General features: G+C 45.2%; 1 protein-coding gene across 2 annotated transcripts in view; it reads right to left on the minus strand.

Moving 5' to 3' along the window:
• Positions 1–709: 709 nt before the first annotated feature.
• Dlc1 (DLC1 Rho GTPase activating protein) overlaps positions 710–22,933 on the minus strand; it is a 170,448-nt gene continuing 148,224 nt past the window's right edge. For both annotated transcript variants that reach the window (XM_028768158.1, XM_028768159.1), the window contains exons 4-14: positions 18,988–19,051; positions 16,019–17,445; positions 15,162–15,338; positions 12,288–12,447; positions 11,962–12,160; positions 9,876–10,089; positions 7,739–7,853; positions 6,856–7,074; positions 5,551–5,768; positions 4,287–4,460; positions 710–3,317 (exon numbers count right to left, since the gene is read on the minus strand). In XM_028768158.1, the coding sequence (XP_028623991.1) occupies positions 3,197–3,317; positions 4,287–4,460; positions 5,551–5,768; positions 6,856–7,074; positions 7,739–7,853; positions 9,876–10,089; positions 11,962–12,160; positions 12,288–12,447; positions 15,162–15,338; positions 16,019–17,445; positions 18,988–19,051 (3,088 nt within the window). In that variant the 3' untranslated portion in view covers positions 710–3,196. The remainder of the gene's footprint in view (positions 3,318–4,286; positions 4,461–5,550; positions 5,769–6,855; positions 7,075–7,738; positions 7,854–9,875; positions 10,090–11,961; positions 12,161–12,287; positions 12,448–15,161; positions 15,339–16,018; positions 17,446–18,987; positions 19,052–22,933) is intronic.

Raw genomic sequence — 22,933 nt, forward strand, 5'->3', positions numbered from 1 at the left:
GTCTTTTTTAGACAGTTATAAGGTTTCCTGTTCTCTACGGCTCAAGTAAACACTAACAAAATTAAACCTCTTGTAAATGGACACCACAAGTGAGACAGGAAACTGGTAAAAGTCCATCAAAGGATCTGGGGATGTACTTTTTAGTGGTAGAGTGCCTATCCTGTATGTGAGAAGCCCTGACCTCGATGTCCAGAACAAAGAAAAGTGGGTCTATTATTTAACCTTGGCAGACACATAACTTAGTAAGTAGACTGGGCTGGCCTCAAATTCACAGATCTTCCTGCCTCTGCCTCTTGGGTGCCGGTATTAAAGGCATGTGCCATCACACCAGGCTTGACAAAGAACTCTTTAATTTAGAATCCCCATGCAGAGAAGTGGCCATCTTTTTCAGTTTAAAGTTTTTAACACCTCCTCCGCTTAACAATTTCTAGTCACTGCAATTTCCAAGTGGGCAGCATCTAGGCATAGTGGCACAGGCTTGTAATTTTAGGAGTCAAGAGACTGACACGGAAGTGTCATGAGTTCAAGGTCAGCCCGAGCTATCAGAGGCTAGCTAGCCTGGCCTAATGTAGGAAGACTCCAACCTCAACCAAAATATTGGAAATAAAACCCAAACCAAAGCTGGGATGGAAACGATGTAATGAAGTGAGGGTTTAAGGTTCGTGTTAAGCTACATTTTCTTAAAAATAAGAGAAGCAAATTCCATCAGTGTTCTTTAGCAAATGATAAATTTATTAGGTGTCTACAAGTACAAAACACTGAAAGCTGCTGTAGAGGAGTATAAAGATGTACAGGAGAGGAGCCTGCCCTTGAAGAACTCACAATCTAGACCACAAGTCACGTGGACAAATTGTGGCCACGGTACAAGATGTTAACCCCAGTTCTTGGAAAGTCCCGTGCTCTGAATTCTCCTCTGGCCAGATGTAAGTAATCCCTTCAACAGGAAAGTTAAACTTGGGAAAGAGACCTTTTGTGGATTAATCAGTGACCTTGACTTTGCATATGCACTTCGTCCCATTGCTGTTCCTGTAACTTCTCTGCATCACTTCTGACCTTGGCCTGGAGAGACCCTCCAGGCTTCCTGAACCTTCACCAGGCTTTCCTGTTTGTGAGTGAGTGGCTCAGTTGCAGCTTGTCGTCGTCTTCTTCGTCTGACTCTTCTTATAGCCGATGTATCTTTGGACTTTGGATGGCACTGGGGCCCTATGCTTTTCGATCCCTGCTTCTAAGGGCGGAGAAGGTGCAAGCGAGAGAGAAGGCCAGACTCTTCCTCTTAAACATTTAATAGTGCACTTACCGAATATACTCTGTACAGATATAGGGCAAATTATAAACCTCTTCCTTTATTTATTCTTTTTTGTTGTTCACTAAACTGTATTCACGTAAAGTGTATTTACAATGCGGGGAGGGGAGCCTTGAGGTACAAAACCCAAAAGAATATCTGAGGTATAAATACAAGTATATCTTAAATAATAATCTTTATCATGCTTTATCTATGTCTGAAAGCACAGTAGACCAGACAAGTGTACATGTTTCTCAATAGAACGGTATATACAGCATACAATCTTACAGATCTGGAAGCCATCAAAGGTGAATATACACACACATCTTCACAAAGCAACACTGATAACTCGAAATACTCGGACTTTAAAAACTCTACTCTGACCCCTCCCCCCATTCTTCAAAGAACCTTTGAAATAATACTGACAAGGTAACTATGTTATAACAAAATAAAAGTCCTTCTTCAGCTCTCATATGGTACTCACTGTTTTGATCCATACAAAATAAATTTACTAATACTGTCTTGAGTCAATCCTTACCATTACAGTAAAACCTGTATAAAAACCACCCTTCCAGAAACCTGCACTGTTTGCTTTTCACTGAGATTACTATCCCCCATTATTACTAAAATTCAGTTCAAGGGCATAATGAGAGAGAGAGGGGAGAAAAAAAGGAAATACAGGAAAAATAACAAATGCAGAAGCTATTTGTGGATGAGGACAAATCCGATTAAAATACACACATAGCTGTCAGGAACACTGCCACCGCCACTCATAAGCAGAAGCCTCTTGTGCTTGGTTGGGTTAAACCTATTGAGGAGACAGTTCCCTGTGTTCCCTTGTGTATATCTGAGTTTATGTCACAAGCAACAATATACTATGAATTATAACAGGTAAAAAGTTTTGCTGAGCTGAGCCCTTTATCCCAACTATTAGACAGACCTAGATAACTTGGGCCATATAGTGAGTTAGTTGTTCAAGACCAGCCTGGGCAACATGGTGAGGCTCCCCCATCTCAGAGTAACAAGTGAAAACGGAGCTGGGGACAGATTTCACTGTAGAGCGCTTGCCTGGCATATAAAAGGCCCTGGGTTCAACACCCAGTACTGGAAATAAGAAAGTGATGAGACTTTGCTTATGGGTGTGTCAGAATCCAGCTTTTCCATCTCACTTAAAGTAAAGCCTTTCTTTGGAGCCAAAGAAGTGAAGCTGATGCTTACTCCTGAACTAGTCTTATGGTTAAATTCCTAGTCATGGGGAAACTACAGTTTATGGGAAAGCAAAGGTTTGAAGTAAAGAAAAAAAACAAAACAAAATAATAACCTGGGGGCGGGGTGAAGAAGGGTGCTGAATTCCCCTTCTGGGTGCATCCCTGTGTAGTCAGCTATTCCAGGTTGAGCTAAACCTGGTAGATCAGCATCCTTTGCGGAGCATCTCAGTGTGCCAGACACTGCATCCCTTCCCTTCATCTGTGCCACTCAGCCAGCAACACACACATTCACGCTCCTCTGTGCAAACCATTCTCTGCTCATCTCAGTGAGAAAACCTGTCCTCGGGTACCAACGATTCCAGTGGATACGTCCGTCCCTCATTACACCGCAAACAAAGGAATAGGTACACATACGCCAACGTCACAAAACTGTGACGTCTCTTCGATATCTTCTTCCATTACGCTCTGAAAGAGTCCTTGCTTCTCAGAAGCAATCTGCATAATACGGGTACTCCGCCCCTCCCCCCCAAGTCTTCTATATTCCAGTCAAGGTCTACAACATAGACCTAAGACAAACAGGAAGCAGCTTTAAGAATGTGTCAAATCTCTATAGTCAATCAGATCCAGATGAACTCTCCTTCCGAAGACTGGCAAGGTTCTAGCAACAATGGCCCAGGTTGTGGACACAGGTGCTTCCCTTCGGTAATCACCTAGATCTGGTATCCTTGGTTTCAGTGTTCTGATTACTGAAGGAGTCTCGGATCTTTACCACTTCAGCTGCACACAAATGTCCAAAAGATTTTGAGTACCACTCCGGCATGTGGCCCCTGTCACGCAAAAAGAAAAGCTGGTGAGTTAAATTAGAAACAAGCAAGGTAGGATCAAGGTAGTCGTGAATGCTCTTCTTTTTTTTTTTTCTTCTTTTTTTCAATTTTCACTATGAGGATTGTGCTCAGGATCTCAGGACTGAGAGAAAGAGTCTTCACTACTGTGCTATAACAAAGTTTCCTACTTCCATTTCTTTCTCTCTTTAATACAGTATCTCTATATAGCCTTGGCTGCCCTAGAACTGGCTATGTAGTTGAGGCTGGCCTTGAACTCACTGTGATTGGCCTGCCTCAGCCTCTCAAGTGCTGGGATGCCTACTATCAATCCTCTGTGAACAACACATGAAAGTAAGGATTGTTTTTTTGTCGGCAGACAATCTCAGGCAGTCCCATCACACATTTAGGACCAGAACGTTTCCAGGGGACACCATTTAAATCTACATACTCAATGACCCTGGATACTGGATACGCAATGATGCTGCTTAGAGACAGCTTCAGCATGTTATCACCGAAACGGATTGCACGGGGTAACTGACATTTACAAAGGCGGAATCGTTTACGAAGTGAGCATTCACTAGTTGATCTTGGACATCCTTATTATCTGAAGAATCATGTTCAATTTACCTCACAAAGAAGAGGCACAGTCAATTATGAAACATGTGCATTGTACAAACACCTTCCAGTATAAAATGAGCAATATCTACTTGCTTCAATATAAACTACACTACTTCCTGTGGCCTTAAATTTGTGATGAAACTACCAAATTCACAGCACATTTCCTAAGGAACACAGATTGGAAGCAGTACCCAAAGGGACAGAAAACACCAAGGTTCTACTATATATGTACCACTGTTCATTAGGTCTCCAAAACACAGTGACAGGTTCATTTTGCTTTTCTTAGAATTATATCGAAAATCTACGTCTTCTGCATCATCATCCCCACGTCAAAAGATCGCAATCAGAATGTACCTTAAATCAGCTCTGCACATGTAGGTGAGCTTGGATTTTCCTGACCCGCAGGGTTCAATCAAATATCTGGACAGTAGCACGTTAACCCTCACCCCCGCCACGGGTGCCCGGTCGTGATCCACAGAGGTGAGCAAGAGAGCGCAGGCTCCCCTGGGTAAGTTAGTTCTCCAGGTCCTGTGGAGACAAAACCAAAGGGGAAATGGAATTTCTCAGAAGCCAGATTGAAAATGGTACCTCTGCCCTGGGATCCTCCCAGTCCCTTGCACAAGGACTCTGGGTGGACAACCTGTACAGGGTGGCTTCTGCTTAGGGAGTGTACTGACTAGGCCTGTGTGTCAACTTGACACAAGCTGGAGTTATCACAGAGAAAGGAGCCTCCCTTGAGGAAATGCCTCCATGAGATCCAGCTGTAAGGCATTTTCTCAATTAGTGATCAAGGTGGGGAGGCCCATTGTGAGTGGTGCCACCCCTGGGCTGGTAGTCTTGGGTTCTGTAAAACAGCAAGCTGAGCAAGACAGGGGAAGCAAGCCAGTAAGCAGCATCCCTGCATGGTCTCTGCATCAGCTTCTGCTTCCTGCCCTGTGTGAGTTCCAATCTTGACTTCCTTTGGTGATGAACAGCAGTGTGGAAGTGTAAGCTGAATAAACCCTTTCCTCTCCAACTTGCTGCTTGATCATGATGTTTTGTGCAAGAATAGAAATCCTAAGACAGCATGGAAATGCTCAGTCACTCCGTCTCTTTTTGGGAAAGAGCCACTCTCAAGTGTTTTTTTGTTTTGTAAAACAAAACAAAACAAAAAAACAAACAAAAACATTTTCACATTCCATGAATGTCTCAGGGCACCCGAATCAAACAGTTCTGGAAGAGTAACGTGACATTTCCTCAAAGCTTTTTGAAACTGCTCCTTCAATAGCCTTCAGACTTGGAAGTGACATATAAATCAGCCTTAATCACATGTCACATGGCACTCATGCTATTTCCCTATCCACTTGTTAGCTGTTTCTAACCAGAATATCTCTGGTCAATGCAGCAGACATTCACTTTGAACATCGTTCCCTTTCTGAGCTCAGTTCCAAGAGGTAAAGCATTACTCAGTGAAGCACAGCTGACATAAACAGAAATGTGCTTAGAAACCGCCCCTCACTGTTCCTGACATCTACTGCTGGTTTTGAATACTGTAATCTTACTGTGCGTTTGAGCGACACACGGGCTCAGACCTGATGTTTGGCTGTCCATGTCACAGTCAAATCAATGTGGGACTCACCTCAATACGACGTAGTCCCGAGCAGGGTGGGGCGCCATGCTGTTTTGGACGTATTGGTAGATTTCAGTCTGGCTGTCCAGGATTTCGATCACCTTTGAGTCCAGCAGATCCACATCCCAGAGGTGCTGTTCTTTCAGAAGGCGCTTTAAGATCTCCTCCGGTGCAGCAGGGACTTCAATAGTTGATCTCCAAAGCCTTAGTGGGGGTCCTTCACTGACCTGAAAAGAAGATGCAGGTGTCTGCTTGCTTGTTTGTTTGTTTGTTTTGAAATAGGGTTCCTCTGTGTAGTCATGGCCATTCTGGAACTCACTCTGTAGACCATGGCATCCTTGAATTTTAGAGATCGACCAACCTCTGCCTCCCAAGTTGGTGGCATGCACCACCCATGCCAGGCAAGATGGTTTTGTTTTTTTAATGCTAAGCTAAAGCATATATACTTTGAGTCTGAAAGCAAATTTTGAGCAGTGGACACAGCCCCTCTCTTTACAGACTGATTAGCAAATCTATGACGTTATTTAGCTATTGGTTCTAAATACATTCAAAAGCAGTCTACAAGTGCAAATAAAATGGTGTCAAATCCCCGTGGTTTGTATAAGGATGACTGTGATAATTTCATTTATTTCATCCCTAAGTCTGTATGGCCATTTGACCATTCTATTTTCAAGGTGGTAGAGACAGTGTTGACAAACCCCTTGACGGACATCTCACAGAGCTATAAAGGATGTTCCAAACAATGTCTCAGGACAGATGGGAGCATCAAACTATTTTCTTTACATTATAGAAAAAAAAACAACTAAGCATGTACGAAGATGCCCTTTGAAACCAAATAACACTAGTGAATCTTCCACATAAGGACAGAGCAGTAGGACTCAACTTTTCTAACTCTGTGACTCTTTAATACAGTTCCCCATGTTGTGGTGACCCCCAACCATAACATTATTTTCCTTGTTACTTCCTAAGTGACTTTGCTAGCATAAGTCATTTTGCTATTGTTACAAATCATGATGTAAGTATCGGATATACAACCCCCTAAGGGGTCATGACTCACAGATTGAGAACCACTGTTCTAAGCTGATTCTGTGGAAGGAATGAGTTTCTTCATGAGCAGACTGAGATTTTTCATGTGTTAGTGTTTGTCCCTCTGTGGCTGATGTCCATTTACCCGGGGAATCTCGATCACCTGGCTGCCCAACACAGGGACAGCTGTCAATGACAGATATCCCCACAGAGGGTACAACTGGGCAGAGTCTCAGGTCTGATCACTCAAAGTTATGGGCACAGGAATGGACCAGGGAGAAGACTGACCTTCTTATAGGACAGCTCAGCCTGTTCCGAGGTGGGGTAACTGACCCAGCCTTTGAACTTCTCTTTGACCTCCTTAAACAGGCTGTCCACAGAGTCCTGGAGGAAGTGTCTGTAGTCAGCAGGCTGATCACTAGTCAGGTGTCCCAAGGCCTCCAGTGTAAGGGGCTTCAGCTCTTGTTCAGTGTATGAGTTACGGCACCGGCTCATCTCCTCAGGAACCTGGGAGGAGCACACAAGATAAAAAGGTGATGGGTCTGCCAGTGCCTCAGCAGAAGATGAAGGGCAGAATCAATCCCGCGCCCTGCCCCCCCCCCCCCACTCAAGCCAGCAGTCTGCTTCCTTGAGACAGTGAAGGGTCTAAGTAATCACAATAGGGCTTACAATGAGCAAGCAGCTTTCTCAGACACAATTTTAATTCCTGATCAATCGTGACTTTTGCTTTTCTTTGTTTGTCTTTTAAAAAAAACAAACAAACCAGGGTTTCTCTTATGTGGCCCTGGCTGTTCTGAAACCAGCTCTACAGACATGCTGGCTTCAAATTTTGTTTTTGCTTTTTAAGTAAAAGACAGTTTCATCAAGAATTAACTACAAAATATATATGCAAATATAGACACGCATATATTTAAATGCATATAAGAATACCTGTGTGTATCTGAAAGAGAGAGATAGATAGATAGAGATAGATAGATAGAGAGAGAGAGAGAGAGAGAGAGAGAGAGAGAGAGAGAGAGGAGTCTGTGAATGTATATAACTTTTTTAGCCTATGTACATAATCTCCAATTATGGGAAAGCCCTTTTGTGCATGGGAACAAGTACCGAGCCATTGACCTTGTGCCCATGCACGTCATCCTTAGCCCAGCATCCAAGCCTTGGGATTGTATACCTGGAAGAGCTTCTTGCACTCAGCGATCATGTGGGCCAGCCCTTGAGTGGCCGCTAGGTTTTCATTCAGATCTTTCTGGTCTGGTTTGCCCAAACTCTGTTTTCTTTGCATTACCCTGGGAAAAAGAAAGAAAGGGTTTTGGATAATGAGCAGGTGAAGTGGTCCCAAAGAGCCTTTCATTTTGCTCAGCACAGTTTCTCAACAGTTTTATTAAAAACACAACGCAAAATACTAACATACATATTCTCGTTAAATAGGAAGAGTATTTAGAGACATCTTAAAGTAGTTCACAAGAGTGTTTATGTGCTGGGGGCTGAGCCAGCTTCTAAGGGGGCTGATGTGCAAGCTGTTTGGACTAAGGATAGCCCGTATCGCCATTGTTACTGGCTAAGTAAACAGGATCCTCCACCTTAGGTTCGGGATAAACCTATTGTTTCCTGGAGGTTTGGTCTTATTCTTATCTGGCTCTTCTAATCGTCTCCTGCAGTTTTCTATCCCATTAAAGTCGGAATGTCCCAACAACTTTTAACACTAGTTAAAAGGCTATTTGAGTATGGTATGGTCTCCAGGTGCAATGGCTTCCATGTATCAAGCTGAGAGACAGTTTTCGGCTTCCTACTGCAGGACAGAGGCAGGATGTGTTGGGTCCCGCTAGTCACCCTTTCCTCCAGTGGTGGAGGGGAGGTCTGATCAAGAACTATTCAGGTAAGAAATGCAAATCAGACCTGCTATTTCTTCCTTCCAGAGCTAGACTTTTCCTAAACTTCATTTTACTTTTGAAAAAAAAAAAAAAAAAGGACACTTAACAGTTTGTCCATCTCCTGTGACTGTTATGACAGGACAAGATGAATGGAAAGGATACACCCCTGTGCCGGTATAGAGTAAGTCCTGGCAAGTATCAGTCTTTATGTGCATTCAGCTTCCTCCAATTTTCCCATAGCTACTCCTGTCTTCTACACATGTATTCTAGGCAGACACGTTTGCCAATAATTGGCTTAGGCCATATGTTAGGCTGGAGCAACTCCGAGGTTTCAGTGACCTTTGTCCTTTGTAGCTTTGCTTTCATCTTCAGGAACAGACCTGAAATGTGTCTTTCCTGATCCCATGGAGGCTGAGGCTCTGAAGAGCAGCCACCGACCCAGTCTACAGGGCTGTTTGCTGGGAGAACAGAAATGACCCCCTTTGATTTGCCCTCAACCCTGGCCCTGCCAAAGCACAAGCCCATGAGTTCCCTCTCAGGACCACTGTGTTTAAGAGATTGTTTTCAGAGAGTAGTGCTAGGAGAAAAGACAGGCACAGGGTTGCTCAGTGAGCTGACAGTGAAAGGGGCCTGGCCAGGATAGGTCCCCAAGAAATTCACATTTAGGACAATTGATGATGAGCTGGTGGTACTGTCGTGGCAGGTTTTTGAAAAGTTAGGAGGTGGGACTTAGGTGGAGAAAATAGGTCACTGGGAGTGGGTCCTTGGGTATCTTGTTTCTGTCCTGTGTGTGTCCCCTCTGCCCCCACTCCTGGGCCGCCATGAAACACAGGTCTTCTCCTGTTGTCCCCATGTCTTGTCTTGTCTAAGACATGGAGCCAACCAACCAAGCTTTGCATTCTTTGAAACAATGAGCAAAGTCAATGTTTACTCCCTGTGATAGTTTGTATATGCTTGGACCAGGGAGTGGTGCTATTAGGAGGTGTGGCCCTGTTGGGGTAGGTGTGTCACTGTGAGTATGGGCGTTAAGACCCTAGTCTTAGCTGACTGGAAGGATTTTCCTAGTAGCCCCCAGATGAAGATGTAGAACTCTCTGCTCTGCCTGCACCATGCCTGCCTGGATGCTGCCATGTTCCTACCTTGATGATAATGGACTGAACCTCTGAACCTGTAAGCCAGCCCCAATTAAATGTTGTCCTTTATAAAACTTGCCTTGGTCATGGTGTCTGTTCACAGCAGTAAAACTCTGACTAAGACAATCCCTTAAGTTGTTTGTGTCAAGTCATCTTTTACAGCAACATACAAGGACTTAATTGCAGGACTAACCACCTTTGCCTGGTTTGGGTAAGAATCTAACAAGAACACAGGGCCACGGCCCTAGAAGGAAGTGAGAGAGGCCACACAGGAACAGAGCCTGGGCACGCAACTGATCTGTACCTTGGAGAAGAATTCTCTCGCTTCAGGGTGTTGAGGTGGAAGAGAGACGGAGCTAAGCACACAGCCAGGTTGGTGGGAGTCATCTGGTTTTCTTTCACAGCCGCTGTGACATCGCTCAAGAAATAGAGAAGTGTCTGGAGAACCTCCCGGTTCTCGTCGGGCAGGAGCATAATGGCTGCCTTGATGGCTTGGAGGCGCTGGTCCTTGGGCACATCTGCGGGACACAAGCATTCCCACTACCAACTCAGTAATTTTCCACGCACATGGCAAGTCCACATCCCAAAGCAAACATCGGCATCAAACATTGAACAGGCACTTGTAGAAAGCATACTGAAGATTAATAAGGAAGAAATTATGGGCTGCCACCGGCGTCACTACCCTCAAGTATTTCCTGCCTTGTGGGGGAGTTAAAACATTTTAAACACCCACAATACTAACACGCTCTTAAATCGACCTCAAACTTCGGCTCCAGATGATGTGTGCCTTTAGCGTACAGAACTGTTTCTTCTAAGCACTTAAAAAAAAAATAACCCTCTAATTTGCCATCTTAATTATTGAAATCACTCTACATTAAAGATTTTGTGTAGTTTCAATAAAAAGTTTTACGTGAGACACGTGCAAGACATTAACAAGGGAGAGAGGCTGCTGAGCTGTGTAGAAAGGGTACAGTATCTTTGGCGACCAATTTTGACCCATCTGCCCATCCTTTAAATGGGGGAAAGGTTGTGAAAAATATGAAGCCAATTTCAATAGACAGATCTTAAATAATGGTTTTTAAGGTTTTTAGAAGGCATACCAAGAAGCAAATGTACAGAAGCGCACATAAGCCTGTAGAATAACTTATACTGTAATAAGTCTGTGCCCGGCATTCCTGTCCCGTTCACCAGGCGAACTTTTTTTAAATTTTTTTTTTTTTAAAGCATGCGGTGGAAAAAGCAAGTCACTTAAATGCAGGGCTCTAAGACAAACTGATTAAACGGCTCCATGGTTACAACACATAACAAATACCTCTGTGGGGGGAAAATGTGACCTGTGTTTTCATAAAATATGAAAGGTTGAGAGAAAGCATGAAGCAGTCCAGACCAGCTCCGTTTCTCATAAAATGAAGTCCAGTGTGTCACTTGTAAAGATTATTTCAGCACCGAGACAGGCTGCTTTTAAATCACGCTGCTCTGACGTCACCCGAGCCCCGAAAAAATACAAGGCTGTGAAAGCCAGTCCTCGTCTTGATCACTTACTTCCTCAACGGTCTGCCTTAAGCTGAGCCTGAAAGCAAGGGGGGCATGTGTATTGTCTCCCTAGGTGTTTAGGAAGGAACTGTGATGATTAACGGAAAAGGGGAAAAAAGGACTATTTATTCATCTTCCAGTGAGATAAAATACACAGGCGCCAGAGAAAATTTAAATTCAACAGCCCTTTAAGAGAGGTATAAAGTAAACTTTAAGTCTATAGATGGGGAGCAAGGAAGGAAGTGAGAGGTGGGTGGAGGGGGAGAGAGGTCGGGTGGAGAAAGGGGAGGAGAGGAAGAGGAAGAAGGGACGATGGAAGGCCAGTATGTCATTACTGCACCCTACTTTTCGGCACCTACTGTTCTAGACAAACGAAAGATGACAGTAGACTGGATGGTAAAAATGTACAAGTGACTTCTTCTGTCTTTCCTGACCCATCAGCAACATTAATTTTCTCTTTCTTTTTAAGACAATGTCTCATGAGACTCAGGTAGCCATCAAATTCAGTATGTAGCCAAGGATAACCTTGAACTTCTGATCCTCCAATCTCTAAAGCTCTAGGGTGACTGGTGTGCAACATCACACCAGGTTTCTATAGCGCCGGAGAGAAAACTTAGTACTTTGTGTGGGCTACACAATTCCTCTGCCAACATACTCCCAGGTCACAAAAATTACTTCTCAAAGTATTCAGTAAGGATACATCAACCTATCACACACACAAACTGTGAACTTGGGTTTTGAGAAGGTCAGCATGCGGACTTTCTCCACAAAAGGATGACAGACCAAGAGGCTACGTGTTTCAGTTGGTCCCATGGAACCTGATCTCAATTGCCTTAAAAAGATTCAGGAACACTTACACTGGTAGATCTGTAGGAAGGTTTCGGAGAGTTTGTTTGTCATGAGGGGCTCAGGAAGATCCCGAAAATATTGCTTTAACATGTCCGCCACATCGTAAGCGGACTGGCCTTCATAGTTGACGTAATCTTCAGTGCTTTCGTTCATCTGGCGTAGAGCCTGGATCCGGGATTTGACACCTGACTTCCTGAAGAGGCCGACCTTTTGGGAGAAAAAACACCAGGGATGAGTGTGGAAGCAGGACCCTTCCCCACGAAACTAGAAAAAAAAGAGCATGCAGCAGGAAGCTCAGCTCCCGCAAGCGGGATCCACAGGCGGCTGTACTCACCTGGTCCAGACAGTGGTTACGGAGGTAGCGCATGGCCTGCTGGATGCTCTGAGGCAGGGGCTGTCCTGAGCGCTGCACGTTCACCGTGAGCGGGACCCCAAACACACTCCGGTCTTTGTAGTCTGGAACCTTGATCCTTTTCATGAATTTGGGCACAGCCCTGTTTAAAGAAGATGGGATGGTGGAGATAAGCATTTACTTGCCTGAATTTGCTCGCCCCCTTTTTTTCAACCCCCCCCCCCCCACACACATACACACATATTTGATCCCTATCAATACAGGAATACAGGGACTATTTAAATGGAAATAAAGTGACCAGTTCAGTTTGGTAACTGTAGCAGTCAAACTAAAGGCCTTACTGGGTCAGTAGCTGCTACAATACATTATATGAGTATAGAATGTTCTCCCTAACCCCCCTCCCCCAATTATTGGACAATGCCATAGGAATGGTTTTTGTGTTTCTTTTTTTTTTCTTTCTTTATTTTTGTGGTGGGGGTGGGGTGGGTGAAGTGCTTTTGGTTATCAAACCTGGAGACTCAGGAATCTATCTGGGCAAGGGCTCTGTTACTCAGCCACGCCCCCAACATCTCCCTGATTCCTTTGTTTTGGTAAGACTTTTTCTTATTATGCAGCCCAGTCTGGTCTAGATATTTGAAGCTCTGGAGGTGTAAGATCTGGTTGAATATCTTCATCTGGGGAATGTGTTAGCTCCTGTTCATCTTGAGAACGGCTGTCTGTGGTCCTCGGGGAGGCTAGTGGACTTCCTTACATGAGAACGGTACGGGAAGAGGAAGAGGCAAAAATATGTCATATCCTATTAGGGACTTCTGATATGAGCTTGAGAAACGACTTCCCATTTTTCCTAAAAGGGTATGAATCCCATCTGGGTTCTTGAAGAGCTCTGAATTGATTCGTGTAAAGAGATCTGGATAACACTGAGTAAAAAATCAGCAACAACACAAAGCTGACTGTCTTGTGACACTGAGAACCTAGACCAGAGCTCAAATAGGGCACGGCCTGAAGTCAAAATAAATTCCCCTGCCGATGACCCCAAAGCATACAGCATCTTCAGGCTTCTATGGGAAAGCGGATAGGCACAATGGGAGTTTTGTGAGGCTCCCCAAGGCGGCCAGGCGGCCCGAAAGCTAGCCCGCCCCCAACCATATACTCGACAACAGGAAACTCATGTCAGCCATTTAAGGCCATCAGGCAGGTATCTGAGCTGACCCTTTGAGGGAGACCAGAAAGGGCAGAGCCAAACAGGAAAGGGACTTTGGGCAGAAGTGCTCCTTGCTGTCCGAGTTCTACAATGCCAGGCTTTTACATTTTGGTTTTGACTCACTGGAAAAACTGACCAGAATTGAAGTAGGAGGGTTGACTTGCAGATTGTTTTGAGGGTTTGGGGAGAAAAAGGGGTAGACAACCCTGGAAGGAGAATGTGAAATATGCAGTTTTAAATAGCAGTGAGGAAAATATTACTCTAAGCACTGAGGGACACCACAGAAAGCCAACTGCCTTGCCTTCTGGGTCCTTGCCCGCTGGCCGTGACATGCCACTCTTGATGGCGCTAGAAAAGGAAAAGCCAGAGAGTAGAGCCAGATTTGTATTTCCATAGGCACATGGTGCTGTGGCCGAAGTGTGTATAATGCTCGCTTTGTTGTGCGTGAAGAGCCAGGCTGTGGAATGTGGAAAGAACACATTACACTCCCCACTGAGAATCCGAAGCATTCTGGGATAAACTGGTCAATACGTATTTCTGTCATTCAGAACAAACAACTTCTGTATTTAGTGAGGCTTATGGAACTGCCTTATGTAGGGAGGTGCTTTGATGCCACAGCTACAACCCATGGACAGCCCTAGGAGGGAGGAGTCAGAGAATCGAGGATCAGTGGACCCTGTCTCAAGTCATTTCGGCTGGTCACAGGGTGTTCCAGTGACATGGGCTGCATCCTTGTTTTTGTAACAATTGGACTACAAGCACCCAGAGGATGAGTGAAAAGATCCAGGGACGCCTGTGACACTGCGGAAACACAGAGACCTGGATCCAGACACAGTTCTTGTCTTTGAACTGTGAGTAAGGAGAGAGATTATGTCCCGCCCGAGACCCATCCAGTCTGACCGTCCATATCTTACACAGTATACTGAAGGCTGAGTTTTCAAGATTATGAAGAGTTAGACCTCGAATACGTTTCGATTTTACAATATATTTGTTTGTGGTGGGTCATGGTGGCACATGGTTTTAATCCTAGCACTCAGGAGGTAGAGGCAGGTGAATCTCTGAGTTCAAGGCCAGCCTGGTCTATATAGTTATGAGTTCCAGGGCTGACAGAGCTACAAAACAGATAGACCCTGTCTCAAAACACCAAAATAAATAAACAAACAAACAGACAAACAAACCAAAGCAAACAAAAAAGAAACCTAAAGCTCAAACAGAAACAGTATATACTTAAGATATTATAGCTAACCACTTAAATTTATTAATCCCCGGGCATTTTTGACAGAGAGCCCCCTCCACCGAAATAAACAGCAAAACAAAAACCCCAAACTTTTTAGCACAGGTAGTTTTTGGGTCATGCTCAAAACCTTCAATCAAAACTGACATCAGAGTGATGGAGTGTGGGCTCAGCATGATCGAGGGCCTGAATGCAATCTTTCACGGAAAGGGCAGAAAACTCAACCAACCAGTCCTGCAGTTAACTCCTCGAGGCTCTATGAGTTTCAGCAGTATTGAGAACACAGCCTCGACGATGTGGAGACTGACTGCCTAAGGATGACAGAGGACAGAACAGTCATGTGCTTAGAGCTGGGGACAACCTCAGGGACCGTGATGGCATCACCCGGAGTGATGGCTCACTGCGCACTTTGCTCTCTTACCAGCTGAAGCCATGCTTGTTGGAAGGCGTGTATTTTTCCAGCAGGGCCGTCAATTTCAGGAGCGAGTATTTCTGCAGTAGGTTCATCTGGGCCACAGACTGACAGTTAATCTGCAGAGACACAGAGTTCAGGCTTGGCCGGTGAGAGCTCTGAAAACTGTGCCACCTCAATCTGTGCCTGCAAGAGAAGAGGGCAGAAGGAGTGAGCTGGGACCAGTCAGATCGTCAGCTGCTCTCAGAAACCGAGAGCATTGACATTCCTTTCCCGCTTTTTCCCCACTGTAAAACAGTCCTTCCTACATAACTCCAGAGGTTGGTTCCAGAGCATCACAGATAGGTAGACTCAGCACGCTCAGGCCTCTTAGAGAGGATGGACAGTGTCTATGCATATTGGGAGCACTCTCCCATTTAGTGCAAGTTTATAAGTCAGATTGCTTATAACAGCCTGCTAGTAGTTCATGGTCATACTATATTACCCAGGGTATAATGACAGGAAGACAGTTTCTCCCCTGAGTATTTCTCATCTGTGCCTGGCAAAGTCTGAAGATTTGGAACTGCAGGAGAACCGAGTGTACATGCACTTTGACAGTTTTAACCACTTCTAAATATACCCCATGGTGGCATAAAGCCTGATTATATTGTGAAAACACTACCACCTTCCAGAGTCCACTGTCTGCATCCTTCTCGACCAAAGGTCCATACCCAGTTTACAATACCCACCCCCCCATTTTTGGATTATTGGAGTCTCATGGTTGGACACTGTCCCTAGGAATTTACAGGACTGTGATTGTCAGACTCAATCCTACTGAGCAGACCCTTCTTGACCCCCACCTCGGTCTGGATCAAGAAGGCCCTTACCTATTGCACCTGGTCAGGGAGGCCCCCACCCCTGAGTCTCTTCTTTCGGGGATATCAGTGGGCTCTTCAGGCTCATTGAGGGAGTTGCCTGTGCTATCTAGGTCACTGGGTGTCCTTCGGTCCTGGTCCACGTCCAGGTGTATCTGTTTTGGAGATGATGGGCAAGGAGACACAGAGTCCAAGGCTGAGTCTGAGTCTCCCTCGTCTGAAAACTTTTCAGACCACTGGTTGACTATCCGCTGCATCCCCTTCACGTGGTAGAGAATGTCATCCAGCTCAGGGAAGATGTCCTCGTTCTCCAGGTCGGCCAGTTCTCCCGAGCTGGAGTAAAGGATAGAACCTGGGACGTTATCATAGATGCTCAGGCGGCTGCTCACAGAGCTAGAGGAGTTGCGTCTCTTCAGCTCCTTAGGACTGTCCTGGCTGTTTTCTCTCCGTAGGCTGAGGTGGCCAGGGCCATGGAAGCTTCCAGTCCTCCAGTTCACAGAACTGTTTCCTGAGGGACAGAAACTGCCATTGGAGAGGGCCTTAGGGAAGGTGCCAGGCTTGTGATCTTCGGGAATGAAGAAGACCGTGTCCTCTGGGTAGCTCTCCCGGTTTTTATAGTTCTGCTCGGTCACGTTATTAAAGGTAGACTGACTGAAAGGGTCGAAGCCCTCTAGATACATGCCCACCCGCTTGTTACAGGTGCTGAGGCTCCGCGTCCTGGTGATCGGGCTGGGTGTGCTGACGGCGCTGCTGGTCTCTGATTGGCTACTGCTACTGCTGGTCTGTGTAGAGTTAGACACACTCCTTTTCCGTACCATGGGCACGTTGATATGGTTGCCGTTGAGGGCTGAGATCTCCACACAGTTCAGCTGCTTCAGCTTCTCCTCGTCCATGCCCTCCTGCAGAATAGGGGCGCTAATGATCAACCCCAGCTTAGAAGGTGCCTTGTGCTTGCTGTGGTGGGAGCCCTTGAGCTTCAAGCTCTCCATCCGTTTCAGCAGGCTCCGTGTCTTAGACTTGGTGTTCTTCTCGTGACCTTTCACGCTGAAACTGAAGCTGGATAGTTCCTTGGGAGAAGGCAGGCTGGAGAAAGAGTCGTCATTGCCTACGAAGTGGCCGGAGGATGAGCAGACGCTGATGACGGAATTGGTTCGGGGCGTTGTAGCATCCCCGCTGTGGGCCGCGTGGGTGGGGACGCTGCTGCAGGTGCTGCTGAGGCTTCGGACAGAGGACACCTCCTGGTGCTCGCTGAGATCTGTCAGCATGCTTTCGTGGCTTGCGGCGCTTTGCAAACGAGAGTTGTCTGGGGACCCGGGGATTGGATCCTGCTTCGGAGAAAAGACATCAAACTCCTCAAGCCGGGACCACCGCTTACTGTCCCTCTGGAAAGTCCACTTGCCGCTTATGGCACAAGGTTCGTCTTCATCTGAATCCTCACTCTGAAAGCACAAAATGAAGCCATGAATGTGCTGGGCTAAGCACGGGACAGGAGGCAGGACACAGGCTAAGGGCCAGGACACAGCTCAAAGGATATTCCCAGTGTCCATTGCTCACTTCTTTTTAAGTAACAAAGATGGATTTAAAGACTCTATTATTACTTTATTTTATTTAGAGAAGGTGTTTGCACATATGTGATTATGAATGGATGTATATGGATGTTTGTACCATGTTCAGAAGACTACCAGTCAGAGTGAGTTTTCTCTTTCAACCACGTAGGTCCTGGGTACAGAACTCAATTGTCATGCTTGGCCACAGGCCCACTGTCACTTCACCAGCCCAGATGTAAAGACTTTAACAGAAGTCTGACCAAGTGTTGCCAGCTAAACAAGTTATTTTTATTGAAACCCTGGATCTTTAGGCCATTCATTAATCGCTCACAAAGGGGACCTCTGAGATTGGCGAAAATTCCAAGCATGCAAAATATTCTGAACTGGAACTGAAGTCAACAACCGAGGGACTCCCTCTGGATTGCCTCCAGTTTAACTGCCTGTTGACAGAGTGTGTTTATATTCTCATGCGCAATTTAAGAAAAAAAAAAAAAAGCTATTTTCAAACAGTAGAATGGCTGAAGACTCTAGGTACCCTAAGGGAAAGTCAAGGTATTTCCCTAAAAGAACCGGAGACCAGATCTAGTGAGCCATCACGTGCAGAGCACCTGACTATTCCCTTTCAGAAGGAGAATCAGAAGACACCACTCAGCACGCTCGCTATCCTTGCCACTCTTGTGGACAGCCTCACGAGGCCCAGTTTGCTAAGACACTGAGTACACAGCATCACACACACCAGTGTGGAGACACTCTGGCAAGCTCACTGGACACCGAGGATCCAGATCACTCATGTAAAAGACTTAATTTCCCGGACTGTACACTCTCAACAGTCAGGAGTACGTTCTTTGGGAAAATTTATTTGTCTTTACGTTAATCTTCGACAATTCCTAGCACTGCCTCACCCTTTCCAAGGTCTCATAGCTTTTCCCCAGAAATAACAGTCGTGTGATCACCACCACTGACATAGTGTATGGGATTTCCTGCTCTGGTTTCTTTCTCCCTGCCCACCTCCACCCCCACCCCTATCCCCCTCGATCCACATCTCCTACAGTATCCCCCAAGCCAGCCTCCCCTTTCATCTTGACAGCTTTGAGACAGAGCTACTGTTCCATCCAGGAAACAGGAAGAGGTCCTAAAGAATGTTAGCTTTATTTCCTCTAGGGAGCAATGTGAAATTCCTCTGGAGATTCAATAGGCTTCATGTTTTTAACTCACATGGTAGCCACGGAGTTCACTGGGAAAAGTAACAGTTGATTTCTTCAAGTCCAGAGCAATAGATACCACCATCCATTGCTGACTCCAAATTTGGGTTTTAACATGCAGAATGGACAAACAGGACCTTTTACAGAGCATAAGGTCCTATCTGGGTTTGTGTGTTTGCTGTCCCTGTCTTCACCTCCCTCCACCCCCGCACTGTACAATTCTGGTACTCACTCGCTTCCGGTGAGGACTGATCTCCAGCTTCATGACGGCACACTTGTTTAGAGTATTTAATCGCCTACAGAGCAGAGAAAGGACATGAGCAAAGAAAGGAAGCCACAAATGGGCAGGCAAATATGTCTTCTGAACAACTGACCCATAATGAGCTTCTCTGAACACATTTCTAGTGTAGGCAAGTATGCTACATTTCCATTAAAGTGGGTAACGGAGTCCCAGCATGGTAGTACATGTCTTTCATTATACCTAGGAGGCAGAGGCAAGAGTATCTCTGTGAGTTGGAGGCCAGCCTGGTCTAGCTAGTAAGTTCTAACCTCAAAACAAAAACAAAAACAACAACAACAACAAAAAAACATGACTAACTCAAAGGTGCCTTTCTATTTCTAGTACCCATTGGTTTAGATTTCACACCTGACTTTCTTTAGTAGACAGCATACTATAGTGTCAGTGGCAGGTCTGTTGCCGCCAGCAAAACATTCAGTCCACCCTTCTCACTCAAGTAAGAATTAAGAAGGACAATGGGCCTCAGTAATTTCCATGTCAGAAGGTGACTTTTATAGCTTAAGCTTAGCCCTCGGTGCTTTATACAGTTTCCTGTCAGGAGAGAGTATTTTCCATATCGACAGCAATAGCACAAATGATTATTTTAAAACTCTCACTGAGCTCAGACAGGCCCTTAGAACACAGCCTCCTCTGTGACAGGAGTCACACTGCAGCTTTGAAGCTTGCCCCCATCGAAGGTGACACTGGTTTAACATTAGAGAAACAGGTATGGCAGAGGAAGAAGCTTAGTGATTGGGTACTTTCGAAGGACACACAGGGCTTCCTTCAGGTTCAATCCTTAGCACAACAGAAATCAATCAATCCATCAACCAATCAATCATCAATCAGCTTCATAAAAGTCACAGGAGAAAAAAAAAACCAACACACCCGTTAACTACTGGCTAACTAGTATGCAAAGTGTGAGTGACAGCTCCTCCCCACCAGTTCTTCCTAGAATCTTCCAGATGATCATCACCAAAGTCTTGCTTTTTAAATGTTTCTGCTTGTTGCCTTATGAGCTTCACACATCTGTCCCCATCCATCTTGTATTTCTTTCCCAAGTTGCAACCTTACTTTTTTTTTTCATGGAATAAGAGCGCTTAGTTCCCTCCGATTCCAGCTGATCCTGTGCCCTCCTTAGCTTTATCTCCGGGTCCTGCCTGCTCTGACCACTTGGATATACCAGGATAGACAGTATTTCTGCAGCCTGATAAGCCTGCCTTTGATTCCACAGATTACGTGGAAGCCTGTTTATAGAATAAACAGAGATAAAGCAAGAATACCAATGCTCAGAAAACCTCTCCTTGCATGGGAAAGGGGGGGGGCAGCTGAGAGATGCAGGAGGCTCACAGGGTGTAAGGTCCCTCGCTGAGGAGCCTCAGTTAAAGGACACACCCAAATGTTTCATTCCCCCAGCTTTTTCAAGGTTTAAGAATGAGCAGTGGTTAGTCAGTCTTAGGTCTGGGTTTCATTAATCGAGCCGTAATCAAATCTCCACTTGACTCCATTTGGGCTTTAATGGCTGAGTAGTGTTTATAACCAAATTTACTAGGCGTGGAGGCCAATGGGGCTTGGGGAGGTGGGGTAACTTCACACACTCCAGTTTGAGCCAAACAACAAAAGACCCAGGAGGTTGGGTTGAGAAAAGTCAACTTTATCTTTTTATGTTGGCAGCACCAGACTAACAGCCCTGAAGGCTACGATTACTCTCGGCATTTCTGTGGTTTTCAGTTATTTCCCCTCACACACCTGCATCCCCCCAGGATTGCCAAAGAGTCGGACCTTCAGACTTACAGAGGGGTACTAGGGACATAAGATAGCAGCTCTGACCAGAGAAGAAACTCATTTCATAGAAGAGAACAGAAGGATGGTCACCAAGCTGGGCAGGGACAGGAAGTCACAAAGAGGCAGGCAGCAAACGCGAAACAAAGGCAGGGGGACTTGGCATACTGAAGTGACTACAGTTAACATTAATTTCATATCTTAAAATAGCCAATTTGCATATTCTCCAGACAAGAAATGATGATATACATGAAAGGTGGTGGATATGTTAACCCCCATGATTTACACACAAGTACTGAAACATCACATGCTGCCACACAGACACATACAGTACAGTCATATTATGTCAACCAAGAATTAAAATACGGTGAACTGCCACTGTCTTTGGGTGAAGCACTACCTGATAACCTTCTGCAACAGAGACTACAATTTATCTTTATTTTATAAGGAACAAAAAGGGGGCTTAGAGAGTTCAGGAATCTTGTCCAAGGACCCAGGATTTAAACAGTGGCTCTGGGGCCCAAACACAGCAACGTCTACAGTTGGTTGTGAAACAAGTATTAATCTACAGTTGGTTGTGAAACAAGTATTAACAATGGCAAAAAAAAAAAAAAAAAGGCAGCAAAGTAGATCTGAAGTAGCATCATCGATCAAGTAAGAGTTGGAGACACTGCTATCAGTAACCATCTGTGGCCTTGGGCATTCATACCCTGCCATCACCCAAGGCCAGGGACCAGTTCCGCAGGAATGTGCAGGTCTTATCTCCTGGGTGCCTTGGGTCTGTTTTCAAGACAGAGGGAGCCCAAGGTGCTGTCTGAAAGCTTCCAGAGCATGGCTGCACGGAGCTGGTGGCGTGCAGATAAAGGGAGAGCAGGTGGAGGTCTGGCCCTCCATGCATTTAAAATAAGCCAGAAGGAAGAAATAAGAAAACAAAGGCCCCGACACAAATTCTTCAAATTCTTGTCGATTTTCCTGGCATTCATACAAAACACGTTTTAAGTTACTTGTTGCTGGGTATCATCCTAGCACTTGGGAGGCTGAGGCAGGAGGATTACTGAGTTCTAGTCCAGTTTGGTCCTACTCCGAGCATCCCCACTGGCTTCTTTTAAAAACCGAATAGTAAGAGCAACAAGGTTAGAGTGGTTTGGGGGACAAAGTACGTACTGAAGATGACGGTGACAGGCAACATAGTTTTTTTTTTTCATTTGACTACTAGCTGATGTTCACAATTCTTTTCATGTGATGGTAGAAGGAGTCGGTTTTTTAAGTCCAAAGGAAAACAGCAGTCTGAAATGTTCCTGAAGCCACGGGAAACCATTTCACAAGAGGCATCTCAGCCTGGCTCACAGTTTACAACACCATCAGTATGTGCCTGGGGAAACACCGAACACTCTTCCAGTCCTGAGTAGAGCTTGCTCATAAGCAAGGCCTCCTCAATGGGTTCAGGCTATCAGTCAAGCTAGCAAGACTGAGGGGAAAGAATCTCTTCAAGGGAACAAGTCCACTGCTACTTTAGACTAACACTTTAAGAATGCCAGGCAGGGGGGTTGGAGAGACGGCTCAGTGGTTGACGGCACTGGCTGTTCTTCCAGGTGGATCTGGGTTCAATTCCCAGCACCTACATGTTGGCTCACAACCATCTGTAACTCCAGTTCCAGGGGAATCTGATGTTTTTTTGTCTTCATAGGGACTGTACACATACTATACATATGTACATGCAAGCAAAACACTCATACACATAAAATTTAAAAAAAAAATGCTGGGCAGCCTACTAGCCTAATAATTATAATTTTAAAACCCCATTTTTCAAACCCATCCTATGTCTAAAGAGTCTTCTGTCCTGAGTAAGAAATATTTTTAAAAAATCAGCCCCTTTTAGCTTTGTATCAAAACAGATGTATGACATACATATATAAGAATATGAACATTTTCTGACCAAGCAGAAAGTTGGTGTGACTGCACGCAGAACATGGTTCACCTTGTGGGAGAGCAGACCCTGTGAGGAACCCTGTGTGTCTACAACTCATCTGCCCAAAAGTCTAAATGAGGGGAAAGATGGATGCCTACAAAAAGTCTGTTCACAGAGACAATCACTAGCCAAGAGGAAAAATTTGTAACT

The sequence above is a fragment of the Grammomys surdaster genome, unplaced genomic scaffold, assembly GCF_004785775.1.
Source record: "Grammomys surdaster isolate TR1022 unplaced genomic scaffold, NIH_TR_1.0 185, whole genome shotgun sequence".
Lineage (NCBI taxonomy): Eukaryota > Metazoa > Chordata > Mammalia > Rodentia > Muridae > Grammomys > Grammomys surdaster.